Source organism: Leucoraja erinacea, chromosome 16, assembly GCF_028641065.1.
Source record: "Leucoraja erinacea ecotype New England chromosome 16, Leri_hhj_1, whole genome shotgun sequence".
Classification (NCBI taxonomy): Eukaryota; Metazoa; Chordata; class Chondrichthyes; order Rajiformes; family Rajidae; genus Leucoraja; species Leucoraja erinaceus.
Genome location: NC_073392.1, coordinates 25,092,588 through 25,103,464, shown reverse-complemented (window position 1 = coordinate 25,103,464; position 10,877 = coordinate 25,092,588). Strand labels below are relative to the sequence as shown.

Sequence of the window (10,877 nt, the reverse complement as noted above, 5' to 3'; positions counted from 1 at the left end):
CCACACTTTTTTTTACAAATACTTTTATTCAGAGAACAAAAACAGAGTATTAACACAATCAAAGGCCTCCTACGTTGACAGTTTACAAACAAACGGTCATCAAATTAATATGTCGCCAACTTTCTCAATAATACACTCGACCTCCCGCGGCGACCAGCATTCACAGAAGGCCTCAAGTCCCCGTGGACACTGCGTGTTCCCTCGCCAAGGACACGCGGGCACAAACCTAGGCCCGGGAAAGGGGCAGGAAGCTGCCTCCGATGTGGCCATCAACTGCCCGCTGCCTGGACCCGCCAATGGCCATCTTGGCCAGTCCCAGGAGCAGACGGACAGGGAGATCCCCTCCTCCCTCCCAACCCTCCCCCCTCTGGGTCCAAATATAAGGACTGTGGGGCTAAAATGTAGCCAATATTTGAGGAGCAGCCCCTTCAGATAGTCATACAGGGGCTGCAACCTCTCACACTGCACGTACACATGAAACACGGTCTCTTCCTCGCCGCAGAAGTGACAGGCGGCTGGCGAGTCTGTGAACCGGCTCAAGTATCTGTTACAGGCCACAGCCATGTGCAACACTCCCCACCCCAGGTCCCCGATGTAAAGGGGGAGGACTCACCTATAGAGAGACCTCCACTGGGGACCACTCCCGCCGTCAGATGGTAACACGGACCGCCAGGGAGTGTCCGGACGGAAGACAAGGGCGAGGAAGTGCAGAATGTGCAGGAGCAGCCTGTACAGTACCCACCTCTCAGCGTCACGGAACGGCACGCTGGGCATCTCGGAGAGGCGGCTCATGTTGTGTGGGGCCGGCTCTGGGGAAGGGACCCGGGCCGTGGGTCCTCTGAGCAATTCCGCCGGAGTGGGGGGTAAGCTCGGCCGGAATCACTCCACGCACACGCCTCTCCTCCATACCCACCGTCACAGGGTGGGCTGTTTTCTTTAGAGCATCTGAGGTTGATGAAAGATCTGATTATATAATCATGAGAGGCATTCATAGGATAGACAATCAGAAACTTTCTCCCAGTGTGGAAACGTCAAATACTGGAGGGCATATCAAAGTGAGAGGGGCGTTTTTTTATCTGAGGTTGGTTAGTGCCTGGAACGTGCTGCCAGGGGTAGTGGTGGAGGCAGATGCGACAGTGGTGTTTGAGAGACTTTTAGATAGGCACATGGATATGCAGGGGATGGAGGGATATGGATCACGTGCAGGCAGGTAAGAGTTGGTCTTGACATCATATTCAGCAGAGGCATTGTGTGTCGAAGGGCCTGTTCCTCACTGTATTGTTCTATGTCGAGAAGATTTGGGAGATTCAAGAAACTGGATGCTGGAATCTTGAGTAAAACAGAGCTGTAGATGTTGTAAAAATGGACTTTAGCAAAGCATTCGACAAGGTTCCGCATGGTAGTAGATCTCATGGGATCCAAGGAGAGATAGTTGAATGGATATAAAATGGGCTTCATGATGGTGGATGGTTGCTTCTCGGACTGGAGGCCTGTGACTAGCGGTGTGCCTCAGGGTTCAGTGCTGGGCCCATGACTGTTTGTCCTCTATATCAATGATTTGGATGAGAACATACACGACAAGAGTAGCAAGTTTGCAGTTGATACAAACGTGGGCGGTTTTGCAGAGAGTGAAGATGCTTGTGAACGATTGCAGCAGGATCTTGATCGATTGGCCAGGTATGCTGAGGAATGGTTGATGGAATTTAATACAGAGAAATGTAAGGTGTTGCACTTTGGGAAGTCTAACATGGGCAGGGCCTGCACAGTGAATGGTAGGGCTCTGGGTCGTGTTGTAGAGCAGAGGGATCTAGGAGTACAGGTGCATGGTTCCTTGAAGGTGGAGTCGCAGGCAGATAAGGTGGTCAAAACGACATTTGGCACTTTGGCCTTCATCAGTCAGAGTACTGAGTGTAGAAGTTGGGAAGTCATGTTGCAGTTGTATAAGACGTTGGTGAGGCCACATTTAGAGTATTGTGTTCAGTTTTGGTCACTATATTATAGGAAAGATGTTGTCAAGCTGGAAAGGGTACAGAGAAGATTTACAAGGATGTTGCCAGGGCAAGAGGGTCGGAGCTATAGGTAGAGGTTGAGCAGGTTGAGACTCTATTCCTTGGAGCGCAGGAGGATGCGGGATGATCTGATTGAGGTGTATAAGATCATGAGATGAATAGATCGGGTAGTTGCACAGTCTCTTGCCCAGAGTAGGTGAATCGAGGACCAGAGGACATAGGTTTAAGGTGAAGGAGAAAATATTTAATATGAATCTGAGAGGTAACCTTTTCACACAAAGGATGGTGGGTGTATGGAACAAGCTGCCAGAGGAAGTAGTTAAGGCAGGGACTATCCTATCATTTAAGAAGCAGTTAGATAGGTACATGGATAGAACAGGTTTAGCGGAACATGGACCGAACGTGGGCAGGTGGGACTAGTGTAGCTGGGACATGTTGTCCTGTGGAGGTAAGTTGGGCATAAGGGCCTGTTTCCACACTATCACTCTATGACCATGTCTAACACCCAAAGTGCTGGAGGAACTCAGTGGGTTCAGCAGCATCTGTGGAACGACTGGACAGGTGACGTTTTGGATCGGGACCCTTCTTTAGATTTGTTTAGTTTATTGTTACATATTTTTGCGTGTTATCCAGCCAGTGGAAAGACTATACATGATTACAATCAAGCTGTCCACAGTGTACAGATACATGATAAAGGGAATAACGTTTAGTGCAAGTCTAGTAAAGTCCGATTAAAGACAGTCTCCAATGAGGCAGATGTGAGGTCAGGACTGCTCTCTACTTGTTGATAGGATTGTTAAGTTGCCTGATAACAGCTGGGAAGAAACTGTCCCTGAATCTGTACCTCTTGCCTGATGGGAGAGGGGAGAAGAGGGAGTGACCGGGGTGAGATTGGACCTTGATGATGCTGTTGGCCTTGCCGAGGCTAGGTGAGGTGTAGATGGAATCAATGGAAGGGAGGTTGGTTTGTGTGATGGTCTGGGCTGCGTCCACAATTTTCTGCAATATCTTGCGGTCTTGGATGGAGCTGTTGCCTTCAATGTTTGGGGAGCTTGTGGGAACTGATGGCTGGAGATCTGCGATGGGGACCTCTAGGGTTCAGATCACCAACTGTGCCTCAGATATCATCGCAGTCTTTAGGCTTCAGAGATCAGAAACAAGCCCTTCGGCCCTCTGAGTCCGTGCTGACCAGCGATCACCCCGTAAACTAGCACTATCCTACTCACTGGGGACAATTTACAATTTTACCAAAGCCAATTAACCAACAAACCTGTACGTCATGGGAATGTGGGAGGAAACCGGAGCGCCCGGAGAAAACCCACGCGGTCACAGGGAAAAACGTACAAACTCCGTACAGACAGTAACCGTAGTCAGGGTTGAACCCGGGTCTCTGACGCTGTAAGGCAGCAACTCTACTGCTGCGCCACAGTGCCACCCGGCAGACCAGGTGGATACTATAACAACCTTTACAACTCCTCCTGAATCAGTTGGGATTTAACTTACCCACTAACAAGAATCCTCTTGGACCCTCACCCCGTGCGGCTGAGGGTGGTGGCACTGGTGTTGGCCTCTCTGCTCTCTTCATTGGCTCTGACTTGACCTCCGTACACAGTATCACCACCCGCTCGGCAACCACAGACAGACATCATCTATCAGCATACACCATCCCAACACACACCCGGGGTGAGACACAGTGAAGATATCCCTCTACACCTCCCTGGGCAAGGATGACACGCAATGTGAAGAACATTTAATGTTGGTAACAGTGCATTTTTCTCCAGTTTTGATTACGACTTTACGGGATTCTTCCCCAAAGCCCCTCTCCCAGCAGGACCCTCGTACTGTGGGGAGGGTGGTGGTACGGGGCAGTTAGTTGTCCAGCTTGCTCCTTGGACCTTGCATCTTCACCGCCCTGAGGGCTGTAATGAGAGGAAGGATCTTAAGGGACTATCTCCCAAAATACTTCACCAATGTCAAACATACCAGGGGCTGTGATTCCGCACAAACACATTTCCTCTTCCATAAAACATCTCCACACTGCAGGGGAGGCAAGCACCTGGTAACCTTCACCAGGGACTAGACACTTGCAGGTAGATTCCTTTCCCCAAATGTGCACGATTACAACACTTAATTAATGGCAGAGTAGAGGGATCTAGGAGTGCAGGTACATAGTTCCCTCCTGAAAGTGATATCAAAGGGAGACGGGATGGTGAATAAAGCTTTTGGCTCCCTGGCCTTCATCAGTCAGGGAACCAAGTATAGAAGTAGGCACGTTATGTTACAGTTGTACAAGATGTTGGTGAGGCCGTAAGGATATCAGGTGAAGGGGGATTATGCACGACCGTAGGGGGAAGGGGTCAGACATCCCCCAGTGAGCTTAGTGTTCTGACGGGGCAGGTGGGACAGGTTCAATGGGGACGTTAGATTTTGGTTTATTAACATGTAGCCGGTGATAACTTGGACAGCACACATAGTCGGGATCGAACCCAGGTCTCTGGCAGCAACTCTACCACTGCGCCACTTTCTTCCCCGCTCCCTACCACCCCTCGTGTCCTCTCCTCCCTCCCTTTGCTTCTCCTCCAGCCTCCTTCCCTTTGCTCAAACCCACGCCTCCCTTCCCTCCCCTCCTCTGCGCTCCCACCATCCCTCCCCCTCCTTTCCTCACTCCCTTCCTCCCCCCTCCCCCCCCCCCTTTGAACTCCTACCCCTCCCATTCCTCTCCGCCAAACTCCCTCCATACCCCTCCTCCTCTCCATCCCTTTCTCCCCTCCTCTCCCCCTTCCCTTCCACAAAACCCCAGAACCTACCAGAGTCCCCGCGGGAGTGGCAGCAGCCCCAGCCCCGGCGTAGAGGGGGTGCAGAAACCTCCTGGGTCCCTCTCGGCCGGCGCTGTCGTTAATATCGGTGAGTGGGTTGGCGTTGAGGATGATGGCTGCTCGTTCCTGCTGCCTCTCGGCGTCTCGCCGTACTCCCTCCACCACAGCCCGCTGGTGGGTGGACGCCCAATTGGGTGGTCTCCTGCCCGCTGCCTGCTCCCGCACGCCTGCCTGGCACACAGCCACACACACACATGGACACATGGACACAGACGCACACACAGACATACCGACACACACATATACACATCAGTACGTGGCAGCTTTGGGCTGCACTCAGAATATTATGTGAAGTTCTGGTCGCCCCATTACAGGAAGGATATCATCATCAGTCAGGGGGTTGAATCATTTAGTTTAGTTTATTGTCATGTGTACCGAGAAATACGCAGCAAGTGTCAAGGAGTCAATAGTCACGAATGTTTAATTTTCATATGTACCGGCAATGGATCAATAAAATTCATACTCGCTGAAGCTTAACGGACCTCTAAATTATTATTATTATTATTATGTGTACTGATGTACAGTGAAAAGCTTTTAATTGCATACTATCCAGTCAGCGGAAAGATTATACGTGATTACAATCAATCCGTCCAAAATATGCAGATCCAGGATAAAGGGAATAAGATTTAGTGCAAGATAAAGTCCAATTAAAGATAGTCCAAGGGTCTCATAATGAGGTCGATGGGAGGTCAGGGCCATTCTCTAGTTGGTGAGAGACACTTCAGAGGCCTGATAACAGCTGGGAAGAAACTGTCCCCGAGTCTGGATAGTCTGACGAGCTTCTGCCCCATCCCTCGAGCATCCCCTATCGCCCCCTCACCTGCACCAGGGCCTGAGAGCTCCTGCTTCCGGAACCTTCTCTAACACATCGCCACAGCCGCTCGGCTGTCACCTGACCTGCAGAGGTAAAGTTGGCGAGTCAAAGGGTCGTACAGCAAGGAAACAGGCCCTTCAGCCCAACCCGCCCGTGCTGACCAAGATGCACCGTCTAGGCTAATCCTAGTTGGCCTATATATCCCTGTAGGCATTTCCTATCCACGTGCATGTCCTAGTGTCTTTTAAATGTCATCATTGTATTGCCTCAACCATCTATGGCAGCTCATTCCATACACCCACCGCCCTTATGTGGAAAAGTTGTCCTTCAGGTTCCTATTAAATCATTTCCCTCCCCCCCCTAAGCCCATGAGATTCCCTTACGGTGCCAAAAAGATTGTGACCATTCACCTTATTCATATCTCTCATGATTTTAAAATCCTCTAGACGGTTTCCCCTCAGTCTCTTACTCAGCGGGGCCAGGCAACATCTCAGGAGGCCATGGACTGGTGACGTTTTGGGTCGGCACCCTTCTTCAGATTGATTGTAGGGGGAGAGAGAAAAGCTGGAAAAGTGGGAGAGGCAGGACGATGGGTGGCAGGTGATCAGTGGACAGAGGCAAGGGGGCGTTTGATAGACAGATGGTTAGAATAAATGCCAGGATTAAGAGCAGAAAATGTGAGATTGGGTAGAATAATTGCGAATTGTGAAGTCAGATGGAGGAATGTTGGAGGGGGAGGGTGGAGAAACAGGTGGGGCACTGGGGAGGACGAATGGGGAAAGAAATAGGGGGGGGGGGGGTTAGGTTACATCAAATTTGTGATATGGGCCAAATTGAAGCAAATGGGAGATTAGATGGAGCATCTTGTTCGGCATGAACGAGTTGAGCCAAAGGGCCTGTTCCATGGTGTATGACTCTATGACCTGTGCTATGTACAGCCCCTCCCAAAGTAAACATATTTAAGGGCCTGTCCCACTTGGGTGTTATTTGCACGTCATTTACGCGACAGGCCGGTAGTGACAGTCGCGTGAAAATCGTCTAGCAGTACGATAGTCGCGGGCCAAGTGCTCTAGAGGGCCCCGCTTCTTTTGGGAGCCATTTGCGATATCGTTCATACTTAGCCTGATCTCCGTGGCAAGGATTTTCCCAGTGAAAAATGTTCAAAACTACGCACGCTTTATACCCGGGTGGTTACGTGGTGCGGCGCTCAAATGACGTGCAAACGGCGCGCCGACGGCGTACGTGCGGCGCATGGTTACGGACATTGACGCATAATAAATTAGCATTGGCAATGTTCGTGCGTCACTATGCGCTACACATAAGCCGTCGGTACGTCAGCGTGCGCAAGGGATACATCACGCAGGTGGCGTGCGCAGATTTTGAGCATTCCAAAATGCATACGCCACCACGCTCGCGTCACGACGTACCAACCAATTTTTCGGATGTCATGCAAATGACGCCCAAGTGGGACAGGCCCTTTACTATCAGGGGGGAAAGGAACAGGGGAACGCCACCACCTGCAGGTTCCCCTCCTGGTCCTACACTGTCCCATCTTGGAAATCTATCACCATTCCTTCACCAGCACTGAGTCTAGATCCTGGAGCTCCCTCCCCAACAGCACGATGGGGACCGCTTAACCCCCGTGATACCATTACCGCACCTCCCATCCTCTGGAGAAGCTGCTGGACCGAGGGGTTTGGCGGGTCTCGTGCTGGGTCAGGATGGAGGAAGGTCTCCGCCACTTCACGTCCAAAGAGCCTGGAGGGGAAAATCAGAGCAGCAGACGTTAACAGAAGCTGTCTGTCGGTCCATGGGCGTCGGTGGGCAACGCAGGGCGAAGGGGGCAGCATTCAAGGGAAGGGAGAGATTTGCCTGTAGATAGTCACAAAAAGCTGGAGTAACTCAGCGGGACAGGCAGCATCTCTGGAAAGAAGAATGCGTGATGTTTTGGGTCAAGACCCTTCTTCAGAAGCTTCCGTTACTCCAGCTTTCTGTGTCTTATCTTCGGTTTAAACCAGCACTTGCCTGTAAAGCTGTCTCTTGTACTCGGGCTCGCTGCTGGGCTCCCATTGGCTAGGTTCTTCTGCTGAGGGCTCCCACTGGCCAGCTTCTGACAAAGGCCCCCATTGGTCAGGTTCCTTGGGCGCGGGCCCCCATTGGCCGGGTTCCTTGGGCGCAGGCCCCCATTGGCCAGTTTCCTTGGACACGGGCCCCCATTGGCCAGTTTCCTTGGGCGCGGGCCCCCATTGGCCGGGTTCCTTGGGCGCGGGCCCCCATTGGCCAGGTTCCTGGGACACGGGCCCCCATTGGCCAGTTTCCTTGGGCGGCCGGGTTCCTTGGGCGCGGGCCCCCATTGGCCAGGTTCCTTGGGCACGGGCCCCCATTGGCTGGACTCCCCAGTCGGGGGGTATCTTTGCCACACGTGGCCCACCGTTCCCCCTGGAGAGCAGCCGCCCGCACCAGAGGTGACGTTGTCCATCTTGACCCGGGCCATCCGCTGAGACTCGTCTGGCAATGGCAACACAACATGTTACACGCAACACAACATGTAACACGCAACACAACATGTGATAAAGCGCAACACACTCCTCCATTAGTTCATTCATCAATTCGTGCAATGTCCCTGGAATCGCTCTTGTTGTGGATTCATGTAACCTCACTGCCGTACACCCCGTCACACACATACAATAACTGGACACAAAGGAATGTTGATGAACAGAGATACAAAACGGCCTGAAAGTGGCCACACAGGTGAAGAAGGGTGGTGTCATGCATGCCTACATAGGTCAGAGCATATCCAAGTGCCTACCCAAAAGCCTCATAAACGCCACTCTTGTATCTGCCCGCACTACCATCCCAGTCAGCCCATTCCAGGCACCCACTAACCTCTGTGTAAAAAAAACTTGCCCCGCACATCTCCTTTTAACTTTGCCCCTCTTACCTTAAAGCTATGGTCTTTAGAGTTTGATATTTCCATCCTGGTAAAAGGTTCTGACTGTCTGCCCTATCAATGCCTTATATAAATGTATATACTTCTATCAGGTCTCTCTGCAACCTCTGACACTCCAGAGAAAACAATCCAAGTTTGTCCAATCTCTCCCTGTGGATACCCTCTAATCCAGGCATCATTCTGGTAAACCTTCTCTGCACCATTTTCAAAGCCTCTGCATCCTTCCTGTAATGGGACGACCAGAATTGCATGCCATACTCCAAATGCGGCCTGACCAAAATTTGATAAAACTTTGTCAAGACTTCCTGACATACTCAGTGCCCTGACCGATGAAGGCAAGCATACCATATGCCCTATTTACCACTCAATCCACTTGTGTTGCCACCTTCAGGGAGTTGTGGACTTGCAGCCCAAGATCCCTTTGTATATCTTATTAGCTGGTGGGACAGTCTAGAGGGGAAGAGTAGCCTCCCCCTGCCCTCCTATTCCTGAGGCAGGGTGAGATCTGCCTGGGCTCATATCCCGATGGTTGGATTTGTTAGGGGTCTGTGAGGCGGTTCCTTGAGATGCCTTCCGAGGTGGAACAGCTTGCCAAGGTTCAGTATCTAGGCCAGCAGTGTATCTAACGACTTAAATAATGAGAAGACCTCCCTAAGGGGCTGTCCCACTGCGGTGACCTAAGTCGCGAGATAAGAAGAGTGTCTTCAACCTTCAAGCTCGAGGGCACTCGCCTGGAAAACCTCGAGCTGGATCGGCCGTCAGCGTTGAAACCGTGAGCTGGATCGACCGACCGCACACACACACACACATTGCAAAGGCGGGGTCCAGGGAAAGCGGGGGAGCGCTGTCTGAAATTCACACCGCGATGAAGAGGAAGGTAAAAGACGGCTGCACAATGTATGGTAAGTCATTTAGAGAGCGCGGAGAGGGGGGGAGGGGGTTGGGGGGAGAGGAGAGGAGAGAGGGGGAGAGGAGTGGAGACACTTTTAAGAAGTATAATAACGTTTAGCAGGCATTTTATCTACCGGTCGGTTTTCCTTGGCCCTGAAAACTACAATGAACCAATTAAAATGCCCGGTCAGCGAAGGAGATTGCCTACAGTTGCCCTCCACTGCCTGTAACTAAATAGCGACCCCATTCCACTGCACGAGTTAAAAAGAACCATGCTGACCAAATTTCCGCGACCTAGCTGAAGTCGCGAGCATTCGGCAACTTCCCTCGAGCATGAAGGAGAGTTCCAGTGACCTCATAGGACCACGTGTCAACCATGCTGCGAGTTTGAGTCGAGGGCAAATTCTGCTAAACATGCAGATTAGGTCGCCCCAGTGGGACAGCCCCTTTACGCTCATCTCCCATCCCCCAGTTCCTTATTCCCATTTTACCCCTCCTCTTTCCCCACGTCCCATCTCTTTCCACCCATATTACTCCCTCTGGCCTTACATTTCACTCCTCTCCTCATCTGACATCTTTCTCTCCTTTTCACCGCCAGCCTGTCATTTACTCCACCCATCGTCCAATCACCCCCTCACCTGTATCCACCTATCACTCGCCAGGCTTTGTCCTGCCCCTATCAGCGCCAGGATCGTCTGTATCTGGTAACAGGGAGAGGACGGTCCCCCTTTCGAGTGACGGTCTCCACGGCAACCTGAGGTTGAGGTGTATCAGGAATGGGAGGGGGGGATCCCTTGACTAATCCGAGGAAAAGAGGGTGGGATGAAAAGGAGAGAAACATTCCTTACCTGAGGAAGAGAGGGGTCAGGTTGGTCGCCCTCCCAGTGCGGAGATGTCTATACTGGGCACGGGCAGGAAGCTGTAGATCACTATCAACCCACTGCTGACCTCGGACAAAGTGGAACACTCGTTGTTTGGCCTTCAGTTCTGGCCCAGGTCCTCCTCTACATACCATGCCATTGAAACAAGACCATGATTGATGTGTTCCGCATGGAAATGCGCTTACAGTCGTTGCGTTGAAAACTGACACCTTGGCAGGTTGAAGTTGAGGGTTAAGCAGGAAGGAGGGTAGAGAAGATTTACGAGCACATTGCCTGTGCTATAGGAGAGGTTGGCAGGCTTTTTTTTTACCTAGGGTACGGGAATCAAGTACCAGAGGGCAGAGGTTTAAGATGAGAGGGAAAAGATTTAATAGGAACTTGAGGGGAAGCTTTGTCACTCAGAGGGTGGTGGGTATACGGAACGAGCTGCCAGAGGAGGCAGGTATTACAACAGCG

At 51.6% G+C, this 10,877-nt stretch overlaps 1 protein-coding gene across 1 annotated transcript; it reads right to left on the bottom strand.

Moving 5' to 3' along the window:
* Positions 1 to 49: 49 nt before the first annotated feature.
* LOC129704920 (protein piccolo-like) lies at positions 50 to 10,864 on the bottom strand. Its single transcript, XM_055648329.1, has 6 exons — positions 10,389 to 10,864; positions 7,725 to 8,207; positions 7,360 to 7,457; positions 5,706 to 5,782; positions 4,817 to 5,056; positions 50 to 3,928 (listed from the first exon to the last, which is right to left on the bottom strand). Exons 1-6 carry the CDS (start codon positions 10,553 to 10,555, stop codon positions 3,914 to 3,916), a joined length of 1,080 nt encoding a protein of 359 aa, XP_055504304.1. The 5' UTR covers positions 10,556 to 10,864; the 3' UTR covers positions 50 to 3,913.
* Between the last annotated feature and the right edge of the window lie 13 nt (positions 10,865 to 10,877).

Coding starts and splice junctions, on each gene's coding strand:
- LOC129704920 (XM_055648329.1), bottom strand. CDS start 10,555: ATGGTATGTAGAGGAGGACCTGGGCCAGAACTGAAGGCCAAACAACGA. Junction 8,208..10,388: donor CTGACCCCTCTCTTCCTCAG/GTAAGGAATGTT, acceptor TGCCATTGCCAG/ACGAGTCTCAGCGGATGGCC. Junction 7,458..7,724: donor TACAAGAGACAGCTTTACAG/GCAAGTGCTGGT, acceptor TTTCCCCTCCAG/GCTCTTTGGACGTGAAGTGG.